Below are 19,660 nucleotides of genomic sequence, written 5' to 3' on the forward strand. Positions count from 1 at the left end.
AAGTTGCATCAGTTTAACTAAACGGAATTAGCATCATACCTTTAGTTAAATCAGTGCAACTTCTGTGTATAGATAAGCCCTTACTTAAATATAACCATAACCCTATATTTTTATTTTGAGGCATCATCATCAAACACACATAGGGCCGGTCCCGCCAGCCAAAGTGACTACAGCTGATGGCATCGGACCAGGCATTGTACAGTGAAGTTCCCAGATCTGGCTCAGCCCTGCGAATCCAGGGGCAGTGCCAGGGTCAGGGCACGTACCCCTTCACGCATTGATGGAGAGTTTGAGAGCACAGTGTGCTGGGGTGTTTTTGGCTATCCTGGGAATGTGACCAAAGAGCATGCAACTCTGCTTGAGAATATAATAGTGATTGAAGGAAGGCCAGATCTCTGCAAGATTCACAAAGTCAAACCACCTTATGCTCAGGATTTGGTGCTGACAGCATATATGGAGTGCCTCTGGGTTTTCCATGTCTGCCTGTAAGAAGGTTCAGGTTTCTGACCCATATAGCAATATAGGTAGTACACAGGTTTGATAGATCCTGAACTCTGCCTCAGTGCAGAGATGTTTTTGCATCATAGGCGAGACATGGACTCATACAGGAGGCGGTGAGACCTAGTCGTTGAAGAACATCTAGTTTATTTTTGAGAGAACCCTAGATAAATCTGTTCTTAGTTTAAAAAAAAAAAAAAAAAAAGTTCCCAGTGCTACTCAGTGAATTAATGGCCTGGTTAGCAGTGTCAGCACATAGTAGCATACAGTTGTATCACATCTGAAATACTTAGCCAGCACATTCCCACCATTAAATCTTTTTAGGTGTGAAAAGTGCATAGACAATAAGAATTTAAAACAAAAGATAAATCCGATTACAAACACATGATTGTGCGTTTCTCATTTGCTATATTCTGTATTCTTTCTTTGTTCTACTGCTCCCTATTTTTTCCCTAGGGCAAGGGAATCTATTGGGCACTTTCAGAGGTGCAAGCATGTATCTTCAATATCTCTTGTTCTTTTTTTATTTTTCCTCTTCACATTCCATCAATGCCCTAACATTGTGGAAACTGAACAACTGTTTCTCTGGAAGAGTTTTACATTAATGTTACTGTCAAAATGACTACAGAAATCACTACTGTCCTTGCAGTACAATCTCTCCCCATCTACATTAATCGCTTTGCTCACTATCCCTATTCCTACAATCGAAAGCCAACATTTGAGCCTTGTGCTTGGATTCCACATGTTGCAGGCTGTCTGGGTCACTTTTTAGTACTTAAAATTTTTGTTCTCTATTAATACAGGATATTTTCATTCAGTAAGTATTGGAAAAATACTTTATTGGAATGATTTTTTTTTAAAGGATGGCCAGGGCTGTATGCAAAAATGCACGTGCAGCTTACATGCATAATTATCGCTGTTGCAAGTACAAATGGACAGTTGTTTAACTCCCCATTTTCATATGCATAAATGTCTGATTTGTATGTGCAATTACAGGAGCTACACACACAAACTGGGTGTAATTTGCACATAGATTTTTGTTTGGACTTTAGCACCTGACCATTTGAGAACCAGACTTTCAACTGCTGACAAAACACTGCATCATCTTGCTTAAGAAAAAAAATTGCTTTTTAGTAATTTATTTTAACTTTGTTCCCTGTTGATGGTTGTTGTCATGTGCAATGACAGAGTGTGTCATTATTTAAAGTCTTAGCAGCACTTACAAGAGATGTACCATCTGTCATTGTGTGCATTTTGCATCATATGCTGGATACGTAATGCATCAGACAAACTGTTAAAGATGTGGTCAGGACCATTTGCTTCCTGTTCCTGCTTACTAATTGTTCTTGATTTCTGCTAGGCTCCATCAAAAGCAGAACTATCTATAGAATAATCAATAAACAGTTGTTCTGCTTTTGCCGAGTCACAAATTATTAAGACTGAAAGAAATTCCTTTGGGCGGGGGGGGGGGGGAGTTGTTTTTGTTTGTTTGTTTGCATTTTTCTTCATTTACCATTGGTTTTCTGAGACTCTCTTGGAAAAATGTCGTGCCTCTCCAGTAAAGCCTCTCTCTCAGTTTGAGAAACACTGCAGAACTGTACAAGAGTCCTAATCATCTCACACATTGCAGTGCCAAAGCCTACAAAGGTTTTCTCTGAAGAGCGACCATGTAAAACTGTCATCCTCTTACTCATTGTTTACAGTGTTGTTATAGCCATGTTGGTCCCTGAAGAAGAGCACGGTGTAGCTCAAAAACGTGTCTCTTTCCCCAACAGAAGCTAGTCCAATAAAATATATTACCTCATCCACCTTGTCTCTCACATCCTCTTACTCAGCAGAATGATTTCCTGTATATAGTCAGTCACGTGTTTTTACTTCAGTGACTGATATAAGGTGTGTGGGGGGGGGGAGGTGGATTATGACATTTTACTCGTTAGCCGTGGAAGGAGAACATAGTTATGGGAAAGTGAGCTGGATTATAATCTGGCTTGTGCAGCAGCAATTCAATTGTTAATTAAATTCTTTTATTGGCCCAATTCTGCTCTTAGCAGGCTGTGAAAAATTCTATTGCTCAGAAGTCTGACAAGTAGAAGTGTTACATAGGCAAGTGAAAATGTTGCGTTTCCGCCTTCTGTAGGAGGACTGGGGGGGGGGGGGGGCTTGAGGGTTGGTTGACTTTCATGTTTTTATGCTAGATACCCTAGAGTATGGTTTAATTCCTTACAACATGCACCATTATTATTTAGTAGTGGTCTGGGACCAACTGAGAGGTTTTCCAGACTGTCCCATGCCCAGTGAAATTAACAAGGTAAGGGTGTGGGATGTGTGGAAACATATGTATAATAAAAGTAAATTTATATAAAATTATAAAGAGGGCTATGTCCATCTCTCCCTCAATCTAACCATTATTAATTATCTAATTTCTTTTAGGCACCATAGTAGCATTATGTCCTGAGGTGGTAATGGTTATATATTATTTGTATTCCAGTAGTATCTAGAGATCTCAGCCAAGATCAGGGCCTCATTGTACTAAGTGCTGTATGTGTATAAACAATCTCTGTCCCCAAATAGCTTACAGTACAAATAGAGAAGACAGACAAAGAGTAAGAGGGGAAACAGAGTCACAGAGAGGTAGAGTGACTTGTCCAAGGTCACAGAGCAAGTCATCATTAGGCTGAGATTAGAAACCAGGTCACCCAACTCCCAGTCAAGTGCCCTATCCAGTAGGCTACACTACCTATCTCTAATATATTTGTTAAAGTAATATAGTGGCCCTTTGCAGAAATAATAAATCTCAATGGGGTCAATCATCAAGTAAAATGAGCTTTTGTTCATGACAGCAGATTTAGTTCAGTGACAGACATGAGCATAAGAAGTCTCCAAAATCATTCTGAAATTTTCCTTTAAGAAATAAAGAACTATAATTAAGCAGCTAATTTGAGTGGCTTTATGTATTTCCACCGTCTGATCAAGTTAAGTACATAATTTAATTATATTAGAAAATCCTTCTAAATTATTAACATTGTAACAACCCTCAAGCACCAAATTATAAAAGTATAATTTGATAATCCTGTAATATGGGTAGACAATTGTTTTAACAAATGTTCAGCTGCTTTTCAAGTTTCCAGAGAGGAATGGAAAGATAGCAATAGGTATTTACACATCAGAGAATTACATGTTATATTTTTGAATATATAGCTGCTTAGTCTTACTTTGACAAAACAGTATATTTGTGTATTACTAGGAATAGCTGATTAATGTAATAATCGCAGTAAAAATGTATTTGCTCCTTAGCACAATTTATTTGTACCGGACTATTTGTCAGGTAATTCTATGGAGAGCTTTTATTTTAAAGATCAGTTCAAGAGCAGCAATGTTACCAGCAATGATATAAAAATGAGGGATTCCCTCTTTGGGAGAATCTAGAAATAGTGGTAAGGTTTAGAATGTTCTCATACTTCTATAACAGTTATTTTCAATGGATCATAACTTCAGATTCCCAAAAGAGAATCTACCAAAAAACATGTTGTGGATATAGGCATTCCATTCATGATTAACATTCATTAGCAAAATTATATAGGTATGCATTTCCTTTTGAATGATTACATGGGAAACTAATCATTTTTGGATGCAGGAAACATCCCTTGATTTTGTTATGGATTACGGACTGTCAAAAGGATCTTGAAACAACAATAACTGTGCTCCTTGGAGTAGGGTTATCTGTGTAATTCCCCGTGCTTGGAATATGCATGTGCCCTCAGCATAAAGTTGTAGTGATGGATGGGGTTAGCCTTGTGGGGCCAGATTTGTAAAGGTATTTATGTGCCTAAAGATGCAGATAGGAGCCTAAGGTGATTTTCAAAACTAACCTACTCATTTATTTCAATTTAAAAATTGATCTTTAAAAATCTGGTCTGTGATCCCCTGAAGATCCAAACACTTACTGCAGTTTTGCATTAGGAAACATTGAATCTATTTTATCCACTAAAATCAGTTGTTTAGATGAATGTGTGACTGGATTGAATAGCAGTTAGAAAAACTAAAAGAAGCAATTGTGACAGACCCAGACCAGTGGGGTACAGGAGTCTGGTAGAGGGCAAATATACTGGTCACTGGATGAGTAGTTTTCTGTTCCCTGAGTGACCAGAGCAGGGGCTGCACTAGAGTAATCAGGAACCTGCTAGAACCAGTTAAGGCAGGCAGGCTAATTAGGACACCTGGAGCCAATTAAGAAGAAGCTGCTAGAATCAATTAAGGCAGGCTAATCAGGGCACCTGGGTTTTAAAAAGGAGCTCACTTCAGTTTATGGTGGGAGTGTGAGGAGCTGGGAGCAAGAGGCACAAGGAGCTGAGAGTGAGAGGGTGTGCTGCTGGAGGACTGAGGAGCACAAGCGTTATCAGACACCAGGAGGAAGGTCCTGTGGTGAGAATAAGGAAGGTGTTTGGAGGAGGCCATGGGGAAGTAGCCCACTATAGACAGCTGCAGTCCACAGGGCCCTGGGCTGGAACCCGGAGTAGAGGGCGGGCCCGGGTTCCCCCCAAACCTCCCAATTGACCTGGACTGTGGGTTCTCCCAGAGGGGAAGGTCTCTGGGCTGTTCCCCAACCCACATGGTGAATCTTTGAGGCAAGAAAATCCGCCAATAAGCGCAGGACCCACCAAGATAGAGGAGGAACTTTGTCACACAATCCATACTTTTTAGCAACTGGAGAATCTCCAGTTTAGCAGTTATAAAATAAAGGGCTAACTCAGAGACCAACAGAAATTATAGAGAACAAAATCAATGCCTAAAAACATTTAATTCTTAGGCCTGGTCTACACTAGGAGGTTATGTCGAATTTAGCAGCGTTAACTCGAATTAACCCTGCACCCGTCCACACAACGAAGCTATTTATTTCGACATAGAGGTCTCTTTAAATCGATTTCTGTACTCCTCCCCGACGAGGGGAGTAGCGCTAAATTCGACATGGCCATGTCGAATTAGGGTAGGTGTGGATGGAATTCGACGCTAATAGCTCCGGGAGCTATCCCACAGTGCACCACTCTGTTGACGCTCTGGACAGCAGTCCGAGCTCGGATGCTCTGACCAGCCACACAGGAAAAGCCCCGGGAAAATTTTAATTCCTTTTCCTGTCTGGCCAGTTTGAATCTCATTTCCTGTTTGGACATCGTGGCAAGCTCAGCAGCACTGGCAACGATGCAGAGCTCTCCAGCAGAGGTGACCATGCAATCGCAGAATAGAAAGAGGGCCCCAGCATGGACTGATTGGGAAGTCTTGGATCTGATCGCTGTGTGGGGCGATGAGTCCGTGCTTTCGGAGCTGCGATCGAAAAAACGGAATGCGAAGATCTACGAGAAGATCTCAAAAGCCATGACGGAGAGAGGATACAGCCAGGATGCAACGCAGTGCTGCATGAAAATCAAGGAGCTGAGACAAGGGTACCAGAAGACCAAAGAGTCAAACGGACGCTCCGGATCCCAGCCCCAGACATGCCGTTTCTACGAGGCACTGCATTGCATTCTAGGTGCGGCCGCCACCACTACCCCACCACTGTCCGTGGACTCTGACGATGGGGTATTGTCGACGGCCGCTTCCTCGGAGATGTTCACGGACGGGGAAGATGAGGAAGGAGATGAGGAGGACGAGTCAGTCGACAGCACTTTCAACGCTGATTTCCCCGACAGCCAGGATCTCTTCTAATGAAGGAGCAAACGGACACACTCCGGCGCCTTGTAGATGTTCTGCAGGACCGGAGGCAGGAGGACAGAGCCCCGCTGCATTCTATCTCTAACCGCCCTCCCCTGCCACAAAGTCCCATGCCCCCCTCACCCAAAGTCCCAAGAAGGAGGGGCAGCAGGGGCCATGAAAACAGTCACTCCACCCCTGCAGACTGCTCAAATTGCAGAAGGCTCTCATTCCCAAAGATTTGATACGTCCTTTCCTTCCCTCCAAATGCACCTCACCCAAGCCCCCGTCCCAGTTTCATCCCCTAACTGTGTAGTTGTTAATAAAAAATAGGTTTCTGTTAATTACTGTTTCCGTCATGTTCTTTTAGAGGAGAGTGTGTTTGAAGGGGGGGAAGGGGGTTGGTAATTGGAGAGGACAGTCACCTTTACCAGGGTACAGACATAGGGGCAGGTTCAGCGGAAGGTCACACACACATTGCAGTCACTAGGCACTCTGGTCAGTCTGGGAGGTGGTTTTCATGTTCTGTGTGGGGGGGCTATGTGAGTTTGTGGCGGGGGAGGGCGGTTACAGATCTTATGCAGCGGTCCTTAGCCTGGATGACAGAGCCACACAGCAGGGGATCTGTAACCGCCCTCCCCCGCCACAAAGTAACATAGCCCCCACACACAGAGTCCCGAAAAGGAGGGGTGGCAGGCTCCGTTGAAACAACCAGTCCACCAGTGCGGACCGCTCTAGGAGCAGGAGCCTGTCATTCCTCGAGTTTAGAAGCGTCCTTTCCATCACTACACCCGCTCCCCACCACAGTCTGCGTCCCAGTTTCAACACTTTACCACGAAATCCTAAATAAAGAAAACGGTGTTAATGAACAAAGTTTCATTTATTTTATTTTTAAAGGTGTGTTGGAAGGGGGGGAACAGGATTGGTAACTGGAGAGGATAGTCAACATTAACTGGGTAAAGAAACGGGGGCAGGTTCAGCTTCTGTTTAAACAAACTTAATAGTCACAGGTTACCCTGCTCACTCTGGAACCTAGCTTTCAAAGCTTCCCGGATGCACAGCGCGTCCTGCTGGGCTCTTCTAATCACCCGGCTGTCTGGCTGGGCGTAATCAGCAGCCAGGCGATTTGCCTCAACCTCCCACCCCGCCATAAACATCTCCCCCTTGCTCTGACGGAGATTGTGGAGCACACAGCAAGCTGCAATAACAATGGGGATACTGGTTTCACTGAGATCACAGCGAGTCAGTAAGCTTCTCCATCTCCCCTTCAGACGTCCAAAAGCACACTCCACCACCATTCTGCACTTGCTCAGACGGTAGTTGAAGAGTTCTTTTTCACTGTTCAGGGCGCCTGTATAGGGCTTCATGAGCCAGGGCATTAGCGGGTAGGCTGGGTCCCCGAGGATCACTATAGGCATCTCCACATCCCCAACAGTTATTTTGTGGTCCGGGAAGTAAATACCTTCCTGCAGCCGCCTAAACAGACCAGAGTTCCTGAAAACGCGAGCGTCATGAACCTTGCCCGGCCATCTGACGTTGATGTTGGTAAAATGTCCCCTATGGTCCACCAGTGCTTGCAGCACCATTGAAAAGTAGCCCTTTCGGTTAATGTACTGGCTGGCCTGGTGGTCTGGTCCCAGGATAGGGATGTGAGTTCCATCTATAGCCCCACCGCAGTTTGGGAATCCCATCGCAGCGAAGCCATCTATGATCACCTGCACGTTTCCCAGGGTCACTACCTTTGACAGCAGTAGCTCAACGATTGCGTTGGCTACTTGCATCACAGCAACCCCCACGGTAGATTTGCCCACTCCAAATTGGTTCGCAACTGACCGGTAGCTGTCTGGCGTTGCAAGCTTCCAGAGGGCTATGGCCACTCGCTTCTGGACAGTCAGGGCTGCTTGCATCCGGGTGTCCTTGCGCTTCAGGGCAGGGGACAGCAACTCACAAAGTTCCAGGAAAGTTCCCTTACGCATCCAAAAGTTTCGCAGCCACTGTGATTCATCCCAGACCTGCAGCACTATGAGGTCCCACCAGTCCGTGCTTGTTTCCCGGGCCCAGAATCGCCGTTCCACAGCATCAACATGACCCATTGCCACCATGATGTTCACGGCGCGGGGTCCCGTGCTTTGTGAGAGGTCTGTGCCCCTCTCAGACTTAATGTCCTCACCGCGCTGCCATAGCCTCCTTGCCCGATTTCTCAGCATCTGCCTCTGAAAAAGTGGATGATAAGGTGCGAGGTGTTGACAACGGCCATAACTGCAGCGATGATCGCAGTGGGCTCCATGCTCGCAGTGCTGTGGCGTCCGCGCTGTCAATCACCAGAAAAGTGCGCAAACTGATTGCCCGCCGGCGCTTTCACGGAGGGAGGGCAGGAGTGAGGGTTGAATGATGACAGTTACCCAAAACCACCCTCGACACATTTTTTGCCCCAGCAGGCATTGGGGGCTCGACCCAGAATTCCAATGGGCAGCGGGGACTGCGGGAACTGTGGGATAGCTGCCCACAGTGCACCGCTTCCAATGTCGACGCTTGCCCCGTTAGTGTGGACTCACAAAGTCGAATTACTGTCCTTAGTGTGGATACACATGTTCGACTTTGTAATATCGGTTCCACAAATTCGCTTTAAGTAAAATCGAACTACTCTCGTAGTGTAGACATACCCTTAGAGTTTCTATTAGAAAAGAGAAAAGAGACTTTATTTTAGGGTGGTATGGGATGTTTTTTTCAGTGCATTTTTTGTCACAGTCTCAGGATCGAGTTGCATATTTGATCGTCTCTTTAATACATAACCTTGAAGCTGATAGGGATATGTTTGGGCAAGCTCTTTAAACACAACTATCTTTAGCTGAGTTTTAATCCCCAACTCTGAGTTTAAACTCCAAAAATCATAGAATTGTACACGGCAGCACTATTGGGCAAACTGGAACCCTACAATTAGCTGAATGTCTACAGAGCTTAATTCAATCAAACTATTCTGTGTATGTGGTGGAGTTAACTCTTAAACTATGGGCCCCAATGATTAGAAGGATGGTAATGGTGCCCAAATGAGAGAGACGGGGAGAGTGGAGAGGGTTAGAGTAGAAAAAAAGTATAGAGTTTTCATTATGTTAAGCTCATGGTGAGACATTAGGAGATGCCAGAGAGACTGGCTGAAAAATGGGATTGGATTGAGCAAAGCAGGTCAAGAATGGAAAAATAAATTTGTGAGCCATTAGTGTAAAGATGATAGCCGCAGCTATGTTTGCAAGTGCAAGCCAAGGATGGAGTCTTGTGGTACTATCATGAAGAGGAGGAAATGGGAGGAGGACCCATAGAAAGAGATACTGAAGAAATACACAGAGGGTTAGGTGGAGAACCAGGAGAGGTTGGTGTCACAAAAATTAAGGGAGGACAAGATTTTGAGAAGGTAATTATGATTGACCATATCAAAATCAGCAGAAGTGTTAAAGAGGATGAATATTAAGTATAGGCTCTGAGATTTGGCCATAAAGAGATAAGTAGAGATCTCAATGGAAGCTATTTTCAGTGGGGTCGAGAGGGGTAGATCCTGGGGAGATAGATTAAGAAGGGTCATCCAAATTTTTCAGAAGAATATTTCATCCCACAATCCTATGTATGGTTTGTAAACATGTAGGATCCATCATTTTCACTGATTTGGGCCATGCTTGGTTCTCAATGACATTGCACTAATATCATTAGAGTTACCTTGTAATTTCAGGGAAGTATCGATGATGGCACCTGCATGGAGACTACTAGAAGCTAAAAAGATGGTGCTCTGTGGCATTGGTTGAGATCTTTTTAGGATTCAGGTCAAAATGATGCATTTTGAAGACTGGTTTAATAGATAGAAATATTGTTATAGTGTAGGGTCAAAATAATTTCTGTAACAATTAAACTAGACATCCATTCATCATCCCTGATTAATTTAAAAGGGCACTGTATTAAGAGATTATCATAAGAAATTACTCTAATTTATACTTGTTTTTCTTATTCCACATCTCATGTGGCATTAATGTTGTTCCTTCGCCTCTTGAAAGGAAACAACAGAAATTCAAAGAATTGAGCCTGCAAGAAACTAACTTCCAGCTGCAAATGTATATCATGTTATCTTTAATGCCGTGTACTGTTAAGAATACTTTTTAACCTACTCTAATTTAAATGCCATGAGAATTTTCTTGTCAAATGAAGTTATGAAGAAATGAGGTATGACTAAATTCACTAAAGGCTTTATTTAAACTCTTTTTTATCTTTCATAAAATAAACAATATCCAATCCATCCAAACTCATGAATGTAGAAGAAGAACAGCTTTTAAGAGTTCTGATCTCATTGGATGATCCCAGGCGATCATGACAGTATTATCACTGTGAGTTTTCCTCACAGAAGAATATTAATATTCTCTTGCTGAAAACTATCAAATTGTGTGATGAAGTAATAAATCATTGCAGGAAAAAATTCACTGTGGAGTCAGTTCATAACATCTGAAAAATAAGACTGTGCCCAAAGATTTATGTGCTATCAATGAAGCATATTCTTCTTTCTCAACAACACATAGAGAATGTGAGACAGAGTATTATGGAGAGACTCAGGTTTTTCTGCAGTTTCATACCAGAGCTCTGAGCAGTCATACTGCTCTCTTACATACAGTGCAACTCCCCCACCTTTTCTGCCCTGCCTATCCTTCCTGAACAGTTTATATCCATCCATGACAGTACTCCAGTCATGTGAGTTATCCCACCAAGTCTCTGTTATTCCAATCACATCATAATTCCTTGACTGTGCCAGGACTTCCAGCTCTCCCTGCTTGTTTCCCAGGCACTTGCATTTGTGTATCGGCACTTAAAATAACTCGCTGATCGTCCTGCTTTCTCAGTATGAGGCAGGAGTCCTCCCCTCTTGCGCTCTCCTGCTTGTGCTTCCTCCCGGTATCCCACTTCCCCACTTACCTCAGGGCTTTGGTCTCCTTCCCCCGGTTAACCTAGTTTAAAGCCCTCCTCACTAGGTTAGCCAGCCTGCTTGTGAAGATGCTCTTCCCTCTCTTCATTAGGTGAAGCCCATCTCTGCCTAGCACTCCTCCTTCTTGGAACACCATCCCATGATCAAAGAATCAAAAGCCTTCTCTCCAACACCACTTGCATAGCCATTCGTTGACTTCCACGATTCGACGGTCTCTACCCGGGCCTTTTCCTTCCACGGGGAGGATGGATGAGAACACCACTTGCGCCTCAAACTCCTTTATCATTCTTCCCAGAGCCACGTAGTCTGCAGTGATCCGCTCAAGGTCATTCTTGGTAGTGTCATTGGTGCCCATGTGGAGAAGCAGGAAGGGGTAGCGATCCAAGGGCTTGATGAGACTCAGCAGTCTCTCCATCACATCGTGAATCCTAGTTCCTGGCAAGCAGCACACTTCTCGGTTTTCCCGGTTGGGACGGCAGATAGATGACTCAGTCCCCCTGAGGAGGGAGCCCACGACCACCACCACCCGCCTCCTTCTCTTGGGAGCAGTGGTCATGGAACCCCCATCTCTAGGACAGTGCATCTCACGCCTTCCAATCGGTGGAGTCTCCTTTTGCTCCCTTCCCTCAGATGTATCATCTAGTCCACTCTCCGCATTAGTACCTGTGGAGAGAACATGAAAATGGTTGCTCACCTGTATCTGCATTGCTGGTACATGGACGCTCCTCTTTCTTCTTCTGGAGGTCACATGCTGCCAAATTTCTTCACCATCCTTCTGTCCCCGTTGCGCAGCCTGCTCTGATTCTTCAGAATGTTGTGCCCGTAGAAGCATATCCTGACGTCTGTCCAGGAAATCTTCATTTTCTCTTATGCAATGCAGGGTTGATACTTGTTTCTCCAGACCTTGAACCTTCTCTTCCAATATGGAGACCAGCTTACACTTTGTACAGCTCCCAGACTACTGCACTGGGCAGCACAGCACGGAGAGGAGGTGACCAGTCCTCTGTGAAGAAAGAAGTGGTTCAGGACTATTTAGAAAAGCTGGACGAGCACAAGTCCATGGGGCCAGATGCGCTGCATCCGAGGGTCCTAAAGGAGTTGGCGGATGTGATTGCAGAGCCATTGGCCATTATCATTGAAAACTCATGGCGATCGGGGGAGGTCCCGGATGACTGGAAAAAGGCTAATGTAGTGCCCATCTTTTAAAAAGCGAAGGAGGAGGATCCGGGGAACTACAGGCTAGTCAGCCTCACCTCAATCCCTGGAAAAATCATGGAGCAGGTCCTCAAGGAATCAATTCTGAAGCACTTAGAGGAGAAGAAAGTGATCAGGAACATTCAGCATGGATTCACCAAGGGCAAGTCATGCCTGACTAACCTAATTGCCTTCTATGATGAAATAACTGGCTCTGTGGATGAGGGGAAAGCAGTGGATGTGTTATTCCTTGACTTTAGCAAAGCGTTTGATACGGTCTTCCACAGTATTCTTGCCAGCAAGTTAAAGAAGTATGGGCTGGATGAATGGACTATAAGATGGATAGAAAGCTGGCTAGATCATCGGGCTCAACGGGTAGTGATCAATGGCTCCATGTCTAGTTGGCAGCCGGTATCAAGCGGAGTGCCCCAAGGGTCGGTCCTGGGGCCAGTTTTGTTCAATATCTTCATTAATGATCTGGAAGATGGCGTGGACTGCACCCTCAGCAAGTTTGCAGATGACACCAAACTGGGAGGAGTGGTAGATATGCTGGAGGGTAGGGATAGGATACAGAGGGAGCTAGACAAATTAGAGGGTTGGGCCAAAAGAAATCTGATGAGGTTCAACAAGGACAAGTGCAGAGTCCTGCACTTAGGACGGAAGAATCCCATGCACTGCTACAGCTTAGGGACCAAATGGCTAGGCAGTAGGTCTGCAGAAAAGGACCTAGGGGTTACAGTGGATGAGAAGCTGGATATGAGTCAACAGTGTGCCCTTGTTGCCAAGAAGGCTAACGGCATTTGGGCTGTGTAAGTAGGGGCATTGCCAGCAGATCGAGGGACATGATCATTCCCCTCTATTCGACATTGGTGAGGCCTCATCTGGAGTACTGTGTCCAATTTTGGGCCCCACACTACAAGAAGGATGTGGAAAGATTGGAGAGAGTCCAGCGGAGGGCAACAAAAATGATTAGGAGCCTGGAGCACATAACTTATGAGGAGAGGCTGAGGGAACTGGGATTGTTTAGTCTGCAGAATAGAAGAATAAGGGAGGATTTGATAGCTGCTTTCAACTACCTGAAAGGGGGTTCCAAAGAGGATGGATCTAGACTGTTCTCAGTGGTACCAGATGACAGAACAAGGAGTAATGGTCTCAAGTTGCAGTGGGGGAGGTTTAGGTTGGATATTAGGAAAAACTTTTTCACTTGGAGGGTGGTGAAGCACTGGAATGGGTTACCTAGGGAGATGGTGGAATCTCCTTCCTTAGAGGTTTTTAAGGTCAAGCTTGACAAAGCCCTGGCTGGGATGATTTAGTTGGGGATTGGTTCTGCTTTGAGCAGGGGGTTGGACTAGATGACCTCCTGAGGTCCCTTCCACCCCTGATAGTCTATGATTCTATGTTGAAAGTGTCTTGGCTGTTGAATATATTTGCTCTGATGCAAAGTAGTGATAGTGAAAAGTGAGAGTATAACTCAAGTGTGGATAAGAAATACTGTGTGTTTTTGTGTGTGGTGTTTGTATGATAAATCATATGGAAAAAGTTATTCCTCTATGGTGACAAATCAAAACCAGTTTTACAGTTTCTATTTCAAAAACCAAGAAACAAACATTCAATGAAGGCTACTGCACAAAATAATTAGTATTCTGTGAAGTATTTCACAATTTAATTATTTGTTTTATCTACTTTATCACCCATTTATTTTCAGTATAAAGACTAAAATCACTGGAAGTAGAGAGAATCTCAGCTGAAGTGAGTTCTACACCCTATGGGTAAACACAGCAGAGCGAGGAGCCGGCCGGGGTCCCCCCCCTCCAGCCGATAAACTTTACGTGCCCACTCGCGCGGCCCTGAGCCGCTCTCCCCCGCCGCTGCTGGGGTCCGGAGCCCCACGCCTCTCGCTCCAGCGGCTCCTTCCCCGCGGGGCGGCGGGATGTGCCGCATGTGCCCCGGGGCCCTGGAGGGGGGGGCAGCGGCCACGGCGCGGCTGGGGCCTGCTAATTCCCCCGGCACCTGCAAAACAGCTTTTTTTTTAAACTTTTTTTTTTGCCCTCCCCCCAGCCCCCCGATATTTCCTGTCAGTGATCTGGTCACCCTACACAGAGGGCATGTACCAGTGGGGGGTGCCTGACCCCCACATCACATCAAGGATCTTTCTAGCAGCTGGAAGAAAGTATAAAAAAGAGGGACAGTGACATTATCACTTGGCCTCTCTCTCCTCCACACCCCCTATCTCAACACCTGGAAGCTCACTTGGAAGACAAAGACTTTGACTTGGGAGATTGGTCCAAGCTGGAAGGGAGTCCAGTCTTTGTACTGAGAACTATGAACTGCCAGTAACATCTACTATGGTGAGAGACAGCTTGATTCAAATCCTGCTTAATCTGTTAAAGTTAGAATTTAGACTGTGTTTCTATTTTTATTTCTTAAGTAACCAATTTTGATCTCTATACCTGCTACTTATAATCACTTAAAATCTTTCTGTAGTTAATAAATCTGTTTTATATTTGGTTGAAGTGCTTGGGGAATCTTAGCTCAGATTACAAAGGGTACGTCTTCACTACCCGCCGTATCGGCGGGTAGCAATCGATTTATCCGGGATCGATATATCACGTCTCGTTAAGATGCGATATATCGATCCCCGAACGCGCTCACCGTCGACTCCGGAACTCCACCAGAGCGAGCGGCAGTAGCGCAGTCGACGGGGGAGCCACGGCCGTCGATCCCGCGCCGTGTGGACCCCAGGTAATTCGATCCAAGATACTTCGACTTCAGCTACGCTATTTGCATAGCTGAAGTTGCGTATCTTGGATCGATTCCCCCCCCCCAGTGTAGACCAGCCCAAAGGCTGATGCATGTCCACTTTCCTTTGAAGAAGTGGTGATCTAATTGATGAACTTGCACTTTCCAAGGGAGTCTTGAGCAGTGTAAGATGGTATATTTCTGGGGTGCAAGGCTGGGGGTTGGGGTGATTGGCTGGTGCCTCTTTCTGTATGATTCATGAGTGGCTTGGGAAGCTTCATGCAATTTAGGTGGGTGTGGGGCTCTATATGCTGGTGGCTGAGTGATCACAGCGCCTAGAGTGGTTTTGCTACTTGTCACTGGCGTAGCATTGTGTGAGACAACCCAGGCTGGAGCATTAAGGTGGCACAGTGGTCCCACAGTTCCAGGTTGTACCCTGGGGATCCTGTCACATTAGAGACCCCAGAACAGGGAGGGCCAACGCACCATGGCCCTCCCATTTTTGAAAGTGGATGGGCCAGGCCCATCCACTTTTCGCCATGGGCCTGGCCCCCTGCCCCTCCTGTTCCCTCCAATGCCCCAATCCTGGCCAGCTTGGAAGCTGGAGCTTGGCCCAGGTAAGAGCGGCCTGGGGTGTGGAGGGTCCGCAGCTCCTCACAGCTGCCTGGGTGTCTCTTTCGCTAGGGTTGCCAACTTTCTAATCATAGAAAACCAAACACCCTTGCCCCACCCCCCTCCCCGTGGCCCTGCCCCTTCTCTGAGGCCCCGGCCCTGCTCACTCCAGGCCCGCTCCCTCCATTGCTCGATCTCCCCAACCCTTGCTCACTCGCTCATTTTCACCAGGCTGAGGCAGGGGGTTGGGGTGCGAGAGGGGGCGAGGGCTCTGACTGGGGGTGCAGGCTTTGGGGTGGAGGGCTGGAGATGAAGGGTTTGGGATGCAGGAGGGGACTCCGGGCTGGGGCCAAAGGGTTTGGAGTGTGGGCCCCCCCCACTTTTAGGAAGAATCCATTGCCCCTGCATCACACCCTTCTACCAATTTTTGTGTAGACATCTCTAAAAGATTATCAGATGGCAATGCTGTATTAGCTCTCTTAGTTAATTTGAGTTGATTGCAAAATCAATTAATTGAAATTACAGTGGCCCAGATCCTCAAAGGTATTTAGGCTCCTAACTTCCATTGATTTCAATAGAAAGTTAGGAGCCATCTGGGGCAATGGACCAAAACCGCTAGCCTAGACAAGATATAAGAGGAAGAATAAGCACCTTTTATTAAATGCCTGCTGTACTTGCCACTACCAACACTGCAGCTGTCCTAGAATGGGCTTTATGTTATCTGCTGTATCTATGTTGATGTCGAGTTCTGAAAGTTATTTTTCCTTGCTTTTGGACAGGCTTTCTAAACAGCATGCACAGGCATTTTTTCTTCAATCCTCTTACTTGCAAATGACCAGACACATTGGATGTGTATTTATCAATTTGTCTGATTTAAATCACTTTTGCAGATGTCATAGTATTGTTCAGATTTGGTGTGCCAATCATAAACCTAAATACCTATGATACTAAGAGGATAAAGATGATGTCTCTATTTTTTACTGTTTGTTTTCTTTGGGAGTAATTTTTAATTGGACGTTGGATTTTTATTCAAAATATATCACATTCAAAGTACAAAGACCCTTTGAAATTAAAAAGGGTGTTTGCTTCCTAATGAGTGTAATAACTTTCTCTATCAATGTATCCGTTAACCTGGGTGTGTGTGTGTACTAGTGCATAGGTGACTATTGCTTTTTAGAGTGAGGACAGATCATCACATCTGGCAAAAATGAGCCTTTTTTAATGGAAAGGTGCAAAGGTGGTCATCTGATTTTTCTGTAACTTAGATTTACACAGGTATGCTGGAGTAAGAATATGGAAATACTATCTTGTGAAGAACCTTAATGACAAACTCTCTCTTGTGAAGAATTAGTGGACAAAACTGTAAATACACAAAAGGAGCACTTCCTTTTTATTTTAAAGCTGAAACTACTCTGAAGAAATCTCAACGTTCGTGTCAAAGATTGTTTAAAGTCCTTATAGCCTGCTCCTGCTATACTTTGCGTATGTGGTGGGGAGCCAGGGAAGCTAGTGTGATTGTATGTGTGAGTGAATGAGAGGGGCAGTTTTAATGGGTGTGTGTGTTGGGGGGGGGGGGCAGAGTTAAGAAGGTAGGTATGAGAGAGAGGCAATGTTAAGGGGTAGGGGGGGGTGTGAAAGAGGGGCAGGATTAAGTGGTACGTAGGAGTTTGTGTGTGTGAGAGTGTGGCAGGAAAAAGGGGTGAGTAGAGATATGTAAGAGAGAAGGGGGTGTTTGTGAGGAGCAGAGGTGAAAGGTGGGTGAGTAGATAGGGGTGTGTGTAAAGTAGGGTGACCTGACATCCCAATATTATCGAGACCTTCCTGATATTAGAGACGTTGTCTTATATATGCAACTATACCCTGCCCCCCCCCCCTAAAAAAGTTCTGATATTTCATACTTACTATCTAGTGACCCTAATTAATGCAGGCGAGGAAGATCGGTTGGTTGGTAGGTGGGTGGGTGAGAGAAGAGCAGCGTTTAGGGGTGGGAGGGCAGAGGTGTGTGTAAGGGGGGAGCAGGCAAAGACCCGGAGGGAAGTGTGAGAAAGGGGCAGGGTTAAGAGGTGGATGAGGTTGTGTGTACGTGAGGGGCGGAACTGAGGGTGGGTGGGTCCCTCGTGTAGGCAGGAAGGGGCGGAGAGTGGCCCGGACTGGATACATGTGAGAGGGGGGCCGGAGCCGGTGCGGCTCCTGGGGGGCTGCGCTGAGGCTGGGCAGGGCAGTCCGAGCCCAGCTCTGTGACTCTCCGGGGGCCACAGGGGCGACCGGGGCTGCGGGATGGGAGCGGAGCCCGGTGGAGCCCCCGGGCGGCGTTGACCTGCGCAGCCCAGGCGGCGAGTGGCGGCAGCCGCTGGCCCCGGGGAGGCAGCAGCGGTTCCCCGCTGGGTCGCGGAGCAGCGGGGCCCGGGACCCGGAAGCAGAAGCGGGGCCGGAGGCGGCTGGATGGGAAGCGGCGCGGATGGGGGAGCAGCAGAGCTCGCTGAGCACCCTGCGGGCGGCCGCCGCCGGGGCGCCGTTCCCGGCCGGCGGGGCCCGAGAGCCGGGGCAGGAGGCGGCCGAGCCGGAGCCCGGTAGCAGGCGGCGGAGCAGGGAGCAGGAGCCGCTTCCCGCCGGGGCCCCGGGGAGTCCGGAGCGCAGCGAGGAGTCGCCGCCGCCCCCTGAGCCTCCCGCGGAGGAGCCGGGGGCCGGCGGGGAGCCCGGGGTGCCCACCGAGGAGGGGCCGGGGCGGGACTGGGGCAGCAGCCGCTGCCGCATCCCCCCGCGGCGGCACGTGTACTGCACCGTGTACTGCGTGGAGAACGACCGGGCTGGGGCCGGGACGGGACACCCGCCCGCCACAGCCCCCGGGGCCCTGCCCGGCCGCCGCGCCCCCGTCGGAGACCCCTTGACCTCGGGGGGCAGCATCGAGGTGGACTTTTACCTGCTGCCCGAGCCCTACTTCGGGCCCCTGCTGGTGCTCTGCTGCCGGGTGTGCCTGGAGGAGAAGCCCATCAAGCCCCTACCCTGCTGCAAGAAGGCGGTGTGCGAGGAGTGCCTGAAGCGCTACCTGAGCGCCCAGGTAAATGCCCCGGTCCTTCTCACCCCCTCTGTGGAGATAAATGCCCCGGCCCTCCTCACCCCCTTTGTGGAGAGCCCTGACCCATCCCATCCAGCACCCAGGTAAATACTTCGGCTCTCCTCACCCTTTCGATGGATGGCCCTGCCCCATCCCATCTTGGCTCCCAGGTACATTTCCTTGCCCTCCTGAGCATCCAAGCTATCAGCCTAGTTGAGAGAGCCCTGCCATTAGGGCAGGCTTCATGCCCCTATTCCTATCCCATTTCTTAGACCCCAAACATAGTTAAAACTTAGTATTTTTCTCTGAAGTGACTGGTTACAGGGCTGCTCCCTCTCTCAGGTGTAGCAGAAGGACTTGCTGTTCACTGGAGCTGGACATTATGGAGGTGTACACACTCTTCCCCTCAGTGGCTGAAGGATTTGTGTGTGTAGGTTGAAGATGCTCTAAAGTTTAAACTCATTTTCTTTAAATTTCTCTTGAATTATCCCAGCCTGATAACATCAGCAGGTCAGTAAAACATGAAAGAGACTGATTTCCCCCCCCCCCCCCCTGTTGCCAGAGGCCAATTAAAACTTTCCACTCGGCACTGGCTAGCACATCAGTCATTTTGTATGGATCCTATGACTTTTTTCAGTGACTAGTGGAACTGGGCTAGGCTTAAATGGGAAAGGAACCATCTCACTCTGCCAATCTCACTTAGATGGAGATGGATGGCAGGAGAGAGATCACTTGATCATTGCCTATTAGGTTCACTCCCTCTGGGGCACCTGGCATTGGCCACTGTCCGCAGACAGGATGCTGGGCTGGATGGACCCTTGGTCTGACCCAGTATGGCCATTCTTATGTTCTTAGATCAAAATATAATTTAAAACTGTTTTCCTAGCCTAATCTAATGTCAATAAGAATCTCCATAGCTG

At 47.0% G+C, this 19,660-nt stretch overlaps 1 protein-coding gene across 1 annotated transcript in view; it reads left to right on the forward strand.

Annotated features, from left to right (window-relative positions):
* The first annotated feature begins 18,143 nt into the window (after positions 1–18,143).
* RNF217 (ring finger protein 217) overlaps positions 18,144–19,660 on the forward strand; it is a 92,730-nt gene continuing 91,213 nt past the window's right edge. The window contains exon 1 of the mRNA XM_065402208.1: positions 18,144–18,743. Within this exon, the coding sequence (XP_065258280.1) occupies positions 18,144–18,743 (600 nt within the window). The remainder of the gene's footprint in view (positions 18,744–19,660) is intronic.

Source organism: Emys orbicularis, chromosome 3 (genome assembly GCF_028017835.1).
Source record: "Emys orbicularis isolate rEmyOrb1 chromosome 3, rEmyOrb1.hap1, whole genome shotgun sequence".
NCBI classification, from domain to species: Eukaryota; Metazoa; Chordata; order Testudines; family Emydidae; genus Emys; species Emys orbicularis.